The sequence below is a fragment of the Xiphophorus couchianus genome, chromosome 18 (genome assembly GCF_001444195.1).
Source record: "Xiphophorus couchianus chromosome 18, X_couchianus-1.0, whole genome shotgun sequence".
In the NCBI taxonomy this organism is placed as follows: domain Eukaryota; kingdom Metazoa; phylum Chordata; class Actinopteri; order Cyprinodontiformes; family Poeciliidae; genus Xiphophorus; species Xiphophorus couchianus.
Window position 1 is genome coordinate 27,980,827 of NC_040245.1, and position 16,222 is coordinate 27,997,048.

At 38.6% G+C, this 16,222-nt stretch overlaps 1 protein-coding gene across 2 annotated transcripts; it reads right to left on the bottom strand.

The window, feature by feature from the left end:
* Positions 1–830: 830 nt before the first annotated feature.
* Positions 831–15,491, bottom strand: camkk1b (calcium/calmodulin-dependent protein kinase kinase 1, alpha b). 2 transcript variants are annotated; one of them, XM_028044551.1, is made up of 17 exons: positions 14,103–15,490; positions 12,696–13,022; positions 12,564–12,611; positions 12,432–12,485; positions 12,299–12,350; positions 11,549–11,682; positions 11,368–11,404; positions 11,258–11,279; positions 11,063–11,151; positions 9,607–9,806; positions 9,475–9,528; positions 9,311–9,384; positions 8,356–8,443; positions 7,891–8,019; positions 5,914–6,017; positions 4,038–4,082; positions 831–3,724 (listed from the first exon to the last, which is right to left on the bottom strand). In XM_028044551.1, exons 2-17 carry the CDS (start codon positions 12,948–12,950, stop codon positions 3,643–3,645), a joined length of 1,467 nt encoding a protein of 488 aa, XP_027900352.1. In that variant the 5' UTR covers positions 12,951–13,022; positions 14,103–15,490; the 3' UTR covers positions 831–3,642. The 2 variants fall into 2 exon arrangements, with proteins under 2 accessions (XP_027900352.1, XP_027900353.1); XM_028044552.1 differs by lacking the exon at positions 4,038–4,082 and having other exon boundaries at positions 14,103–15,491.
* Between the last annotated feature and the right edge of the window lie 731 nt (positions 15,492–16,222).

Sequence of the window (16,222 nt, forward strand, 5' to 3'; positions counted from 1 at the left end):
GAAACGCAGCGCGGTGACAGGAGTGGAGCGTCGACGGCGAGAGAGAGCCAAGGATTAGAGCTCAGCTGAGGTTCAACTGGCTGGCTTTGTTTGTGGAAACTAAAAGCGGTCTGGGTGTGGGAGCAGACGCTGAAGCAAGTTTCCCCTGACCGCCGCTGAAACAAGGACACCACAGTTACTGCCGCCCCCAAACAAAGACTCCATTGTGCATTTGAGCTTACAGTAGAAAGAACAGAAGAGAAACAAGCAGGATGTTGCATGGCTGCATGAGGTAGAGATAGAGAGGGAGAGAGAGAGAAAGAGCAGCCCATACAGTGAAGTTAGCACTCTGTACAAGCGCTGTATTGTGCTGTTGCATGGCAACTGTTTCCACAGAAATCTTTGCTCAGAAACACTCCTCTTTGGTCGTCACATAACTGCAGCGAGCGGAGAAATGGGCCGACAGCAGGAATACAAATCAACCATTTCGGCCCGCAAAAGCCGAGCAGTTATTAAAATTGCTCTTTAGAAATGTTAACAGCGGAGATTAAACATGTAGTTTCCTCACTGTGCAGTCTAAGCCTGGGTGTTTCTGGGTTTTAATGCATCACAGCAGACGCCTCAGGATGCAGAGAATACGGATTGTAGAGAACAGAAGCTGGTTCTGAAATAAATCCCAAAACTGTAACTTTTCTTCAATTTAATTTTGCCTAATAGAACAGCGAGTCGACATGTTGGCCATTCTGGAAAAAAAAAAAAAGTCACATTAACTAGCCTTAAGTGAGAGAAAAATTAGGATATCCAATGAAATGTTTATTTCTCTATTAAGAAATATTCACATACCAATGTCTTGTCTCATTTTTTTTATTTCTGGAAAAAGAAAATTGAGATAATTCAGATAATGGATGAATGAAGAGAGTGTTTTAATCACACATAAACAACAGAAATATAATTGTGTTTGAGTCACATGTGTAAGTATTAAACTTCCTTCAAAATGCCGAGACAGGAGAGTGAAGATCCTAAAGTAATATGATGCTGTGCAATTTTATTCACTTATAATGTTGGTGCGTCACCATTGATTTCTCATCACAAATTAGTTTTTTTGTTCTGCATTATTTTTGTTGAGTTTTGAATGTTTGGTTACTTTACTTGAGTTCAATATAAAAGTCATATTAAACACCCATTTGTCAAAACATGTTAGAAAAACACACAGGATTTGAAAAGGGTATAAATGAACTGATTACTAAATCATTTCTGTGATACCAGAAATATCTTTATAACTTCCACATACTATATTCTCATCAGAGACAATCTTTTACAAACTGCACAACCTTAGAAAAAAAAAAATAATCCCAGTGCACTTTCCAGAAGTTCAGCTCACAATGATCAATGTGATTTTAGTGCTGATCAGGACAGACTGTGCTGGGACAATGCTTGCACTGGATTGCTAAAGGATTTCACATAATGCTGCATCATGCTTCCTCTCAGTTCTCAGAGCTGAAGCGTCTATTTTTGCAGGATAATCAAAGGAGTATGAATAAGTGCATTAGATCAAAGATACTTTGATGGTGACAATAGATTCATATAAATGGGTCAGACAGCAGAACTCTGAACAGAGAGTTATTTCTGTCTACTAATAAATCACAGTATATGCGTACAATAATCTAATGTATTAACATTTGCAAGTTTTTACTTACTGAAAATTTGTATTTTCAACTACACGCTCACAAAAAGGAGTTTATTGTTTATTGTATTTTATACATATACCTTTCAAAAGCATTAAAAAGTCAAGATTCTTTTTTATATGTGAAACTAGGGCGGATGCCCAGGGTGGCATTAGAAATGGGAGACACAAAAGTACCAGATGAAATAAAAAATACCTTTTTATGTTAAGACTGGACTCTACTGATGTGGCTTTATAGTGGAAAGCTGTGTATGAAACGTTTGGACGCCCAGAGAAGCATTCATGCAACACCTGACTCCGTTTCAAACCTAAAAAGAAATAAAAATTATAAATGACTTTAAAGCTTTTAATGTGACGTGAAGAAAATGCTGCAATAACTTGTTTAAATAAACGTGCACACCTTTAAAGAAATTATTTGTTGAACCGACTTTTGGTATAATATTCATAGGAAACATTTAATTTCACTCTATCTTACAAAAACTCTCCAAATCTCTCAGATTGCTGTTCAGGTGAACCTGAAGAGGTTTTCTGACTTTTAGTTCTGGACTCTCGCTTGGCCTTTCCAAACCTTTACTGGTTATCTAGTGAAGCGGACTTGGAATTAGGTTTGAACAAAAAGGCTAAATCCCTCTCTCCTCCATCCTGAGTTTTCTAAACTCAGAGCCTGATGCTGCCAACACCTCGTTTCACTCTGGGTATAATCGTGTTCCTGTTGGTGACGCGCTGGTATATTTCAGTCAAATTTAATCTTGGCCCAATATTTCCAACTTGGTTCCGTCAGACCATGTCATTCTAGACAAAACTATATGTTTTATTTGGAGTAAAAAGCTTTGTTTTGCATATTCAAATGTATTTGTTTGTCCAAAAATATGGAAAATATAGAAGACTAATGTCAGAGGTTGGGCCCGGTACTCAGCAAACATCCCGGCACCACTTTCAGCGCTCCTTCTTAACAGATTTCTCACAAAATCTGTTCTTTTTGCTTTTTGTAATTTGTGAAGAAACTGTCCTTCTCCTGATAGCTACCTTTGCAGAATGAGATCATTTTTGAAATATACTTTTTCAAAATCTTTCTGCACAGTCTGGGTGCAGCTGAAGGTTTTAAATGTAGAAATGTCAAGAGAATCCTACAAGGATAGCTGAACTTTGTTTAACAAGATTAACCATAATTGAAGTTGGGTTTGCACCCAGGAGGGTTTACTGCTGGAGTTTAATCAAAATGTGTTTCAACAAAGCTTTCGCTTCCAGAAGTGGACTTTTATGCTAAATAATTTCACCTTTTTCTTTGTTTTCCTCCTAACAGATTGTTGATTTTAAAGTTGAAGATAATTATGAAGTTACTTGGGGAAATAATCTCATTATAATTTTGCATTTTTCTATCAGGAAACCCTGGAATTTCTTGCTCTAAGGAACTTCAGGAGAGCAGATGCTTGCTGTTTTATATATATTTATGCTTTAGAAAATCAGTGACTTTAAATATTAGAATCCTTTAAGAAAAGATACAAAATGAAAAATATGTCATAAATAACAAAAGTTACAAAATGCTGCCTTCTGGTGTTCGATATTAAACATTACAGTTTTGGGTGCTGCATTTACACACAACCAAATATTCAAACCCTGCTTGAATTTAATGACTTTTATTTTATTTTTTTTAAGATGCTGTAGGAAAACATAAAAATGCTTTTTTGGATGATATTTACATTTTGACTCTATCCATAAAAGTGACATACAAGCCAGGTGGAACAGAAAAACAACAGCAAACAAGCACAGTGGACAGAATGACATCACAACTAGTGTTTTAGTTCAAAACTAATATAATCTCAAGGTCCTCTGCACAGAGGTGGAAAAGAACAGTCGGCAGATGAGCACAGCGAGAACGGAACAAGAGGAAATGCGAGGAAATGAAAAAGGACAAAAGAAAGGTGCAAAAACTCATCTTTTCCGCCGCCTCCCTGCTGCTTTAATCTAAACGCGTCACTTTAATCGTTGCTCTCGATGAAGGATTCGTCCTCGTACAAGTCCTCCAGCTCTCCTTCTCTGCTCCCTTCTCTGCTGATTTTCCTGCGGGAGACGAACATCTGTTAAACCTAAACCTTCCTAATTGAGACGGCAGATGAGGCGGGCGAGGAGGAAGAGGCGTCGCTAAGCTAAGACAGTCACAAAGTTACTCTGCTTTGCAGCAAAGCTCATCAGTTTTCATCCAAGAGGAGACGAGAAGCAGAAATCACCCATCAACAGGATTTGAGATTTGTTTGTTTGCTCCTGTCTAATTTAAATCCTCTTACGGCTAAACAACCCTGATGAGCTGAGCTGCGTGTGAAGCACTACGAATCAAGCTCAGCCTAAAACGCTTTTTAAAAAAAAAACAATTTACCTCGAAGACGGATGAGACGAAGACCCCAGTAAGCCCAAAAGTCCCCTGCAGGAAGGAGACGTGATATATAATAAGCCAGAGTTCAAACCCCAACACACTTCATCAGAAATACACCAGGGGTGTCGTGTTCCTGCTGCATTTTAAAAGGTGGCATCCAGAAAAACTGGTGTTTTTTAGCTGAGAGAATCATGTGTGACGTTTAAAGTTTAGCAGCCAGCTGATTATAGTTTAGGTTAGAATAAAGGCTAGAAATATAAGAAAGTAAACATTTTGTAGTTTGCTTCTTCTTACAAATGACCAGTGCTTGGTTTTCTGGTTGTGCCTCTGCAGAAACGTTAAAGGGGCGCAACATTCATTTGTAGTTTTATGACACTAACCGGTAAGGTTGAAATGAGGTAATGAGACTTTTGGGGAAGACCTTTTATTTTATTTTTTTTTATCGTCTGCACTACGTCAACATATTTGAAGAATTTTGTTGAAGGACTTTAACATATTTTTACCTGGTTAAAAGTAAAAAGTAACCATCCAAGAAATTACTCAAGTAAGAGAAAAAAAGCATTTCATAAAAAGGCTACTCAACTACTACATGATCAAAACATCTGATTTATGTTTTAAAAATGATGTCATCAGACAGACAAAAGCTGTAAAACTATGTACCAATTCTGTTACTTTAAAATCTAAAAGGAAAGTACATACAAATAAATAACACAATTACAGTAGATTCTGGCATAAGAAGCACTTCTAAATCTTTTTCTTTTCCTAGAAAAAAGTCAAACTTATGAAACTAATATCGTTGGAAATGCAAATATACTTTATGTTAATAAAGGATAAAGTACTACTGGTGGCAAAAAGCACAGCAAGCACAAATACAAACTATCACTTTCACTTAAATTGTGTCTGTCTGATGCATTTTTTGTCTTTTCTTCATTCAGTGACATCGGCCATCTTAACTTCACTGTATCTGGAAATTTTACCCAGACTTCTGGTCTCCACAGTAACCAGATCTCAGTCAAATAGAGCAGCTTTAGTACAATGGGAGACTAACAGCTGACAAATCTGCAGTAAATGTTTGACGTCATCAGGTCAACATGAACCAAAAGCTCTGAGGAATGTTTGTGACCGCTTGTTGAACCTATGCTGGGAAGAATTAAGGCAGTTCTGGAGGCAAAAGGGCGTCAAGCCTGTCATTAGCAAGGCTACTTAACTAGCTAGCTAAAACTAGCCTCTCTTAGCTAGGTAGCTAAATAGCTTTATTAATCTCTCTGGTACTTTCCCTAAGGGAATTTGTCATCTCTGTCTCCCACACAGCACTCTTCAATGCTACATAAAACACTTCAAACATAAAAAAAAATTACTATCACCACCCCAATCTTGCAGTTCATTTTTTTCTGTTGTTCTCCTGTTTGCTAAATCAAGTAGTTCTTTAGATGGGCTGTTGCTGAAGAACTGGAAGAAAAGACCAACTCCTTCTCTCTCAGAAGGAAATCATCTTGATATTTAAGCACCACTCTGTACTGACTGACAGAATTATAATTAAATAAATGTATTTAAAATCCTCTTTAAGTGCTTCGTATGTTACTGGGTGTGCAGAGCAGTTTCAGTGCTGCACACGCTTTCCATCAAGTTCATCGCCACAGAATGAATGTTTCAGTGTGCACACACACACACACACACACACACACACACACACACACGATGAAGAACTCTTCGGAGTGACGGCCTTGGTATGCGTGCTATATGTGAGCAACACTACATGTGAAGTATAGAAGTGATCTATTTTTAATCCAAGCATCTGCTCGCTGCTTTGTTCCGTTAGAGGCCTAATCGCAGAGCTGGCAGAGAGAAGCAGACAGGATTTGCAGAGTAGGCTACTTACGTAAGAAGACCTCCGGGGGCAGACATGGACCTCTCTGCCCGTCTGCCCTGACACTCAAAGGGATTACTGAAAGAGCGCTTCCTCAGCATGGACTTCACCAGAATCTGCAGTGGACATCAGAAAGAGTCTCAGTGGATCTCTGTAAAAGCGCCTTCTAAAGCCCACTCAGCAAAAACACTGTAAATCACATTACAGTTAGAGATGATAGCTGATAGTGATAAACCATTTCTATTATCTTGACATGCAAATAATGCAAATCCACTCATGTAAAGGAAACCATGTTAAAAGGTTTTGTTGCTGATTAACAAGTATATTTATAAAGTATGGTTGTGTGAAGATCAGAGACAAAAGAAACGTTTGGTTGACTGAAAATTTTATGCTAATTTATAACCAATTAACGACATAATAGGTTTAGAGCTGCAACTAGTGGTTAATTCATTAATCAATTGTTTGATCCATTGTTATGATGATGTTATCTGACCATTAAAGCTGATTTCATGCAATATTAGAAACGCATAAAAATACAAATAAAAAAACCATTTAATTTGTTTATTGAATAAGAAAGTAAACATTTTATTGTCTAAAAGGCAATAACATAGCATTTCTTCATTTCTTTCTTTGTAGCAAAGAATTCATTTGCATAAAAAATATATTTTTAGCATCAATATGTGAGAAGCTCAGCCCATTCTCCTAATCTGACTAATTTTTGATGAACAAATTAATATTTGGATAGCAAAAGTTGCTTAATAAAAAAAATATTTTTTACGGAATTTGAAGCAGGTGAACTAAAACTGCAACATGAGGAGTTCAGGGTGAACATATTTACAGACAAAGACGGTTTTTCAGTTTAAATGAAATATATATTGTACAGTTTTATCTTAATTACTGCACTAAATGTGTTGTTCTTTCAGTCTGTATTCTCCAGTTAACAATTAATCGATTACTAAAGTAGTTGACAATTATTTCAATAATCGATTCATCACAATTAATCGTTTCAGGCCTAAATAAGTTGAGATTTGCTGGGTTAAACTGGCAGCACATCCTGAATTGCAAAACTATTTCTGGAACTTCTTTACATTTTGTCACATTTGAGCACAAAATTCAATGCAAGTCATTGAGGATTTATGCCAAAGTCTCTTCAGGTTTGCCTTATCCAGCCTTGAATATCTAGAGATTGAAATTTTTAGTCAGTCATCCTTTGCAAAAAAAATAGTGAGTTCATTTTGGCTTTATGTCAAACATAAATTTGCACATTCTGCAACAGACTGGATTTAAGTTATAACTTTGACTGGGCCAAATAGTTTTAGTTTTGTCTCATCTGACTGGATCATCTTTTGCCAGCTATTTGATTACTCTTTCCATCCATCCATCCATCCATTTTCCGTTCACCCTTGTCCCTAATGGGGTCGGGAGGGTTGCCGGGGCCCATCTCCAGCTACGTTCCGGGCGAGAGGCGGGGTACACCCTGGACAGGTCGCCAGCCTGTCGCAGGATTACTCTTTCCATTTTCAAATAAAGTGCTTAACTCTGAGATATTGTGCTATAACTCATTTATACTTACATTTTACACTCTGTGGAGTCTGTTCATTAATTAAGTGACTGATGAAGGTGATTGAATCTTTACTCTGATTTAGTAAAGAAAGCTGAACAGATATGAATGCCACACTTTGAAAGATGTTGTGAAAAATGGCTTTATATTCCTTTTATGTTACAATTATCCATTATGTTATATTGGTCGGTCAAGAAAAAAAAGAAAATCCTAATAAAATAGATGGAAGTTTATGAGATAGAAATATGTTTGCAAATCAACAAGACGATTGTTAAACTTTACAGGAAATTCAGAGAAAACACCAGAAAGGTATTTTCCAAATTCCCCCCCCAAAATGTTTTCTGACATAAATATCATAGGAGAGTAAATATTAAAACTGGAATATATGAGCTGGGACTGGCTCTCCCAGCGGGCGCAGTGCAACTCACCACAGCGGACAGGCTGGGGATGAGCTTCACGCTGTTCTGCACCTCCTCGTCGGTGACCTCCACCGCCTTGCAGTGCTCCTCCTCCAGAGGGAGAGGACTGGAGCCGTTCTCCGTCACCCACGGATGGAGCTGTAGCAGCCACACACACACACACGCCCACATTTTCATCACTTGTGGGGACTTCACATTGACTTCCATTAATTGCTACGGCCTAACCCTTACCATAATCCTAACCCTAACCGTAACCATCACATACCTAACCACTAACCCAAAAACAACAATTTCCCTCATGGGGACCAAGAAAATATCCCCACAAGGAGCAATGGTCCCCATAACCCCACATTGTAGACAGAAATAGGTTCCCATAAGGATATGAAAACCTGGTACGCACACACACACACACACACCCATGCACACCTGTGTGACACCCTGTGGTGACGCAGCGATTAGTGTTTGCATACTCGCCTTTATTTCAGGGATGGTGATTCTGGTTGCAGGGTTTTTATCCAGCATTCTTTCAATGAGATCCCTCAACGCATTGCTTATTGAAGGGCTGTTGGTACGAGATCAATAAAGACGTCAGAGTTAAATGTCAAAAATAGAATAGAAAGAAACAGAAACTTCCTTCAATGTCCCGCAGCGGGGAAATCGACAAGCAATCAAAGCCAGTAGATTCACACAAAGATATAAAAACAGGACAAACGAAAACATGCTGTACAATCCCAGAAAAATTTCAACATAAAAGTTATGAAAGAAATATGGTGTCTCCTGGTTTAAAAAAATGTTCAGCTAAATTTAAATATGTACTATGTTTATTTGGGTACTAAAAAGGCAGATTATTTGCAAAAATAGACCATAAAACCTGCAACAGCAGGCATATGCAGAAAACCCTAACTTTGTGATTAGCAACTCCAAAACTGAAAGGCAGAAGAAGTTCCTAAGGAGCGAGACGCTAAAGATCCTGGTTTGTAATTTCAGGTGAATTAAAAAATACTGCATTAATCTCAAAGTGAAATTAAATGTTGTTGTAACTTGTATTAAACAATTTTCTTCAACGGTGTTGTTGTACACGCTGATGGCTGTGGGCAGGAAGGATTTCCTGTAGCGGACTGTGCTACAGTGGTTCTGAAGAAGCCTCTGACTGAAGATGCTCTGTTGTATGACAGTTTCTCAAACAGGTTGGTCAGCCATTCTTTGGCATTAACGAAACAGCAGAACTACCTGAAATATGCAAAAAGCTCTAAAATGACAGAACCCAACATCAAGCTCAACAGCATCAAATAAGATGGAACCATAACAACAGGAATAAAGAATAAGGTGTTTTACTCCCTTAACGTCAACATTGTGACTTCCTGTTTCAGAGCCTCTACGGTTTAAGTTAATGTTTCGAAGCTTTGGGTCAATATTCAGACATTCTTACGTTTCTGGAAACTCCACAGGTTTGTTCTTGATCTTGTTGTGCAAAGAATAGATGTACTCATCATAAAATGGGCACTGTAAACGAGACACACAGGTTAGAAATGATAAATGTGCTTAAATGAACTGATGAAACGGTTCATACAAGCGTCCTTCGGGCGACATTACCTCCCCGAAGACAAAGCAGTACAGCGTGACCCCCATCGCCCACACGTCCAACGCCTGTGGAACAAACACAGCCACTGTCATGACGAGTCCTCACGCCGTGGTCTGTCAGTGATCCACAGGTGATCAGCTCACCTTTCCGCTGAAGCTCTGCTGGAGCTCGCTCATCATCTCAGGAGCCATGAAGGCCGGCGTCCCCGCCGTGCTGGACAGGAGGGCGTCGTGGCCCTCAAACTCGTTACTGACGCCAAAGTCTGCGATCTTGACGTGACCATCGTCCCCCAGCAGGAGATTGGAGGGTTTGATGTCTCGGTGGATGATCTTATGGTAGTGCACTACACACACACACACACACACGCCCGCATACACACGCATACACACAGGAAGAAGGCTGAGTTGTTATTGATCGTTTGAGGAAAAAAATAATCTGTCCAAGTTTATTCTAAAAGTAAATTTTGGTAAATGGCCTGTGCTTGTGTAGAGCTTTATCAAGTCCAGAGGACTCCAAAGAAATTCATTCACCCAGTCACAGATATTAACACACTGATGGTGGCAAGATACTTCACTGTAGTCACAGCTGCACTGGGGCCAGGCTGCCAGGCACCGGAGCCACCAGGTCCTCTGACCACCACCAGCAGACGGGTGTCTTGCCCAACAGCACAACAAGTGAGACAGACAGAGCGGGGCCTCGAACCGGCAACCCACCGATTATAGAACAAATTATAGCAACACAAACCTAAAGCCTTTAGCTGGAAAAACACAATAAAAACATACACACAAACACTTCTTCAAAAATGCAGCAGCACCTCCGACAAAAAAAAAGAATGAACAAAAATATGAAAAAAAAAACAAAAAACACAACGACCAACAAGCTCAAGAGTTCTTTTATTCAGGTTAAATAGATAAAAATGCGTTTGAATAATATATATATTTTTTTATTTATTATTAAATAAACACAACAAGAAGCTTCTCAGAGCCTATCATCAGAAAGCCTGTTGGCAAATGATGAGAAGCTGCCCGGCATTATGCTCTCTGTCGAGGTGAAAACATTGAGTTTTCTGGCTGATCTTTAAAAAGTCTCACCTGCAGATTCTGATTTTGGCCAACACTGATATTTTTGTCTGAAAAGTCACTAAATTTAAAGACAAATTTACTAAGTAACAGTAAAGCAAAATGGGATGGTGGTTGATTTTCAGATCTTTGCAGAGTTAGATCAGATCAGTGGGACTGATTTCAAGTGTAAATATCGGCAGATTGTCAAACTCCCAAAATGAAGGAAATCAGGACCAATTTATCAATCTACCTCCGAGTCTCTATTAGGGCACTGGAGGTTGTGGCTGTTCTGTATCAGTGAAATCAAGCTTGGGCTGCTTGGAAAGCGTCTCCCCATCTCCTTCATTTGCCGAGCTCATGCTAGCCTCACTTGGGTTCAGGCTGCTCTTGAAAGCATCGATGGGATCCCAGTTTTGTCGAAGTATGTGACGTTGCTGCTTTGTGAGATTCAAGTTTCTCACAACCGATATAAAGAGCAACTTTGCTCTCACGACATAAATCACATTCAGATTATTCACACGTCCAGTCCTGTACTCACAGTACTCTATTCCCAGGACGACGTCTCTGAAGTAGAAGCGAGCCTGGTCCTCGGTCAACGGGTTGTCTGTGGGCACTTCTATCACCGGCCTGAGGGGCAAAGAAGCAAAAACCACACAGACATTTTATTACATCTCGTGGGGGCCACTCCTGCCATCTAACATATCAAACTGATGGATTAGTATGTAAAACATACCCCTCTTTCATTAGTTCGAAGGCTTAAAGAGAAAATAACTTGAATTGAATGATCAATTAACTTTGCTTTCTTTTATCATGCTGCAGCAGAAAAGGTGAATGATTCCCTACCCATGTGAACTCCATCTTCATCAGGGTCATCAAGCACCTGCAAGATACATTAACATTGCTACCTCATGTTTGTTTAGGGTTTTTTAAAGCTATTTAAACAAATATTATTTCTGATCTTGAAAGGAGTCCATTAAATGACGCGTTGCTCTGCTGCTTGTTGTTCTGGTCATATCTGACGCACCTCTACCAGTTTAACTACGTTCGGATGGTCCAGCTTCTTGAGGATGGCGATCTCTCTGTACACTCTCTCCAGAGGCTGCATGAATTTGGGGAACAGATCCTGCTGAGAGTTTGACCCCTGAGGAGGCGGGCGACCTGGAAGTACAAACACACAGCGCCAGTCTGGATGAAGGCAATTTAAGGAGCTATTTCTTGGTACAAGAATCCCTCAAAATCCCTCAGAATGAGGGATTGCTGCAAAGCTAACAGCTCAATGCAGTCCAATTGTCCATCAACGGATTTCTGCGAAGGGTCACAGGGCAAAAAAAATTAACACACTCAGATATTTGCATAACCTTGTACTAACCAGACCATTTTCTGTAGCCATAAATAAGCGTCTGGCAATATTCTGAAGGCTTGTTTGACCACACTTCCTGCTAGGAGTGACAGAGCTCATTTAATTTGGTTGATAATTTGTCACTTCCCGATTTTGTCTATGTAGTTTTTAAACAGTGTTAAGGTCAGCGCTTCCCAGAACCATAAATTGATGATGGTTTTGGATCTATTTTCCATTGCCTTGTTGGAACAAACAATTTAAACCAATTTGCTGTTGTAAAACTTCTGTTCAGCAGGCCTTTGACGGGACCTGGGTTTCTCCTCGCCTGCTAAAAACCAGCCACTTGTTACACACTATTTGCCTTGGACATGCAAACCTTTCACTGGAACCGTAAACCGCACAAGACTGAAGCAATCAAAATGAGATGTTACTCACGCAAAAATCCACACAGCCTTATCAGCTTCTTCTTTGACACTACCTTCATTGCCTAGTCAAAGAAAAGAAAAAGGACTAATGACGATTTCATTAAGCGGCAGTCAGGCTCAAGCAGTTTAAAGCTTCAGCTTACGTAGTACTGTTCAGAATCTTCATTATAGGCTAGTTTCACCACTCCATAAGAGCCCTGCAGGGAACAAATGAAAAGAGCTTTATGATTCGAGAATCAGAAATTAAAGCGCTGGGTTTCACATTGGTAGGTCACCTTTCCAATCTCTTTCTTCAGTTTATACTGGTTGAGCTGGAGACAGTCCTGTAGAGGTGAAATGGGAAAGTTTTAGTCTCAGAAACGAGGAGCTCAGGTGAGTCTTAAGACGGTCCGTCTGAGGTTCCTCACGTCGGCATCAGTGATGGAAACCCGTTTGGTCTCGATGGTGGGCTGGCGGGCCACGCGGCTCCCCCTCTCCTGCAGAGACATCTTCCTGTCTGTGAGGCGGGCCTTTTGGCCCACGGTAGACCTGGGCGCTCCTGACCTGTAGCCGTTAGGAGGGGTCAGGCGGTTGGCGGTGGTGTTCATAGACGCCACCATGTCGGCAAGCTCGCCCTGAGGGTCCGACTCCATCTCCGGTTTGAAGACGTTGTCCGAGCTCATGGTTTCCCTGACGATGCTGCCTTGTTTACAGTTGAATGGTTCAGTGGGACGGGCAGACGATGCATCACTGCGCTGAGAGGAACATGAAGAACTGGATGAGAAAATAATCTATAGAAACAGGTTTTATTTTTATTGATCAGGAAGAAAAACTGGAGTTGGAAATTGTTATTTTTGTGCTAATGTCTCATGACTAGCTACGTTTCCATTAATCATAGAATTGCACAAATTGAAATTACGAAAATAAATTTGCTTAATGGAAAAAAAATTAAATTATATATATATATATATATACAAGTAGTTCATAGAGTAAAAGAACAAAGAATAAACATATGTCTATAAAAAGTAATTATTAATGAATTTTTTCCAGATCTGTATGTATAAATGACCTTCAATTACATTGAGCTCAGTGAAATGAGGCTTGCTTCAGCTTTCCCAACACTATAACGCCATTTCTAAAAGTGATGGTGAAAAATTTTTACTCAGAAATTAAACATTTAACTCCAAGATCTGAGGAATTAACTTCAAAAACATTTTTAAAAAGTTGTTCTGTGCAGCATAGCTAAGAATCTGATTTACTGTACTGCCAATATGCAGCAGTAATAAGGTGAGTTAAGGTTTTTTTTCTTTTAGAACGTGTTTCTACAACGTATCTGGACTTTATGTGACAGAAGCAGGCCTAAAAAGGCAGATCATGCAGCTTATTCTCTGAACATCAATGGGGCACATTGAATTGCACAGCCTAAAAATAAAATAAGAAGGAAGCTGAACAATTACCAAAGAACACATAAAAAAGTGAAGTTTCCACCCTGACATTAGGCTGCTAGTAGAAAACAATCAGCTTCCTATGAACAAGACTCATTGCTACCTAAAATACAGTACAGAGAATTGAAAAGCCTCTTATGTAACTTAGCGGGAAGCTTTAACAGGCTTGTAACTTCACAATATTTACACAAAGGACTGGACTCACACAAATGCAGACACACAACATTTAAAACTGCAGTCTGATGCTGCTTATAAAGTTACAAAAAAAAAGAGAAGTTAAAAGTATTTCTAACAATGTTTTTGCATACACTGGATAAAACAAAAGCCTGAATGTCTCTGAAATATCACAAACTTCAGCCGGGATAACTGCGAGATAACGGATTTACTCACAGACTGGAGCCGTCCTGTTTCCAGGGCTGTTTCTGTGAATCTGCATGTTGACAGGGGCTGAAGCTCCTCTCGCTCTGCAGGACGTTCACTGCTGAGCGGTCAGGGACATCAGCAGCACACGTCTTAGGGATTAACTCGGGCTACATATAGATGAAGCAGAGTTGTTCCCAGGACAGCAGGACGATCGCTTGTGTTTACAAGACGGGCAGCGGAACAAAAGCACAACACCGGCAAAATGTGCTGCTTCATATTAAGAGACAGCTAAATAACAGACAGGATTACCATTTATTTATCGTTTAGTTTTGTCTGTACACTTAAATTATTCTGCATTAACTACATGGAACTGGATAAAAGCAAGGTCCTTTATGTAATTTAGTTCACTATTACATATAATGTTAGGAAAATTATAGATTTTTTTTTAGAACATGTTACATGATGATTGTGCCTAAAATCCAAACACTACAGCTTCTGTTTGTATTTTGTGGCTTTTGGTTGTTGGGTTGCAATTATTGGTTGCCGAGTCGTGACGTTTTATTGTTGCATTGTGGCTTGTTGGTGAGTTGTCGCTTTTTGCGTTTTGTTGATCCTACTGGTCCACCGAACAATAAAAATACACATCACACATTTTTATTTTACTTTTACAAACACACTAAAACAGGTATTATTTTTATTTCACTTCACAATAACGCTCCATGTTGGTTTAAAATCACCTCCAGTAGACTGGAGTTTAAGCTCTAATAGTTTAAGCTGTGCTCACTTATACTGGCAAAAACTAGTTAAAAAGTTCTCTGTCTTTCTCAAAAACTAAAATCCGGAGGTGCAAAGTTGCAGTAAAGTTGTAAAATCTGAATGACCTTAGAATAATCATTCAGGCAAAACTAGGGCACCTCTATCTATCTCAAAACTAGTTTTGAGATATGCCTTGTTTTTTCTTCTTTTTTTTTTACAATGCTTTAAAGCTGATGTTTTAAAATTGTGTTTTATTATGCTGGAAAACCCCAAACCCTTGTTTTAATCCTGCACGTCTGTCTGTAGTGTTGTTTCCCTGCTGTTGAAAATGGGGTCAACTTATTACCATTCTACCGTAGGATCACTCCACAAATGAGAGGATGTTTTCTCAGTGTCACATTAAGGAAATGTGGGTCGTTTCCCTGCTTCAGGATAAAACATGAGGTCTGAAACCATCTGGCCCAGCTGTAAAAATAAAAAAAATATATATATAAAAAAAGGAAAGAGGCCTGGAGTCAAATAAAACATGTCAGCGCAGTTTTTTATAGTTAAAGGATCAACGTTTCAGGCTGCTGTATAGCAGTTATATTCAGTAAATTAGAATATTATGGAAAAGTTCATTTCACATTATTTAGATTAATTACACCAGACAGATGTTAATAAGATGCTAAGATGTCAATTATGACAGAAATTAATAAAATTTAGATTTAATATCTGATTAAAGATGAATTTCAAATCATACGTTTAATCTGATAAACTTAACGGAATGTATTTTCCAATTTATTAAATATAATTGTGTCTATATATATATATATATATATGTATATATATATATACATATATATATATATATATATATATATATGTATGTATATGTATATAGGAGTGCATAGAAACAGTGCTCCATTACTTTCTATACAGCCAGAGAAAACGACCAGCACATATCATTATAAGCACTTTAAAATGTAAAAAATATTAATAAAATAAAGACAGAAGTTACTGACAGGAAGTGTCATCAATGCTTTTATATCTTTAGTCTTTTTTATTTTTGCACATCCAAAAACAGTTTGAAACAGTTTCTTTAGCAAAAAAAAAGGTTCAACATCAAGCAGCAAATTGCAGCCTTACACTTCTGTTTATTATGTACATAATGTAAAATGTAGTTTTTTTTAAAGAACTTCTTCTTCCTGAATTCTTCGTGTGGTCTGAGGTACAAAATGTGAAAAATGCACCCATCATCAGAACACGTTGTTATCCTGCTGAACTTGAAGAAGTAAATATACCTTTGAAATATTCCATGTCAGTGTCATTCTAGAATCAGAAAAAATTGATTCAGAAAGATTTTAACTGGGCTAACATGCTTACTTTAATATTTTAAAATTCTGGTTTAA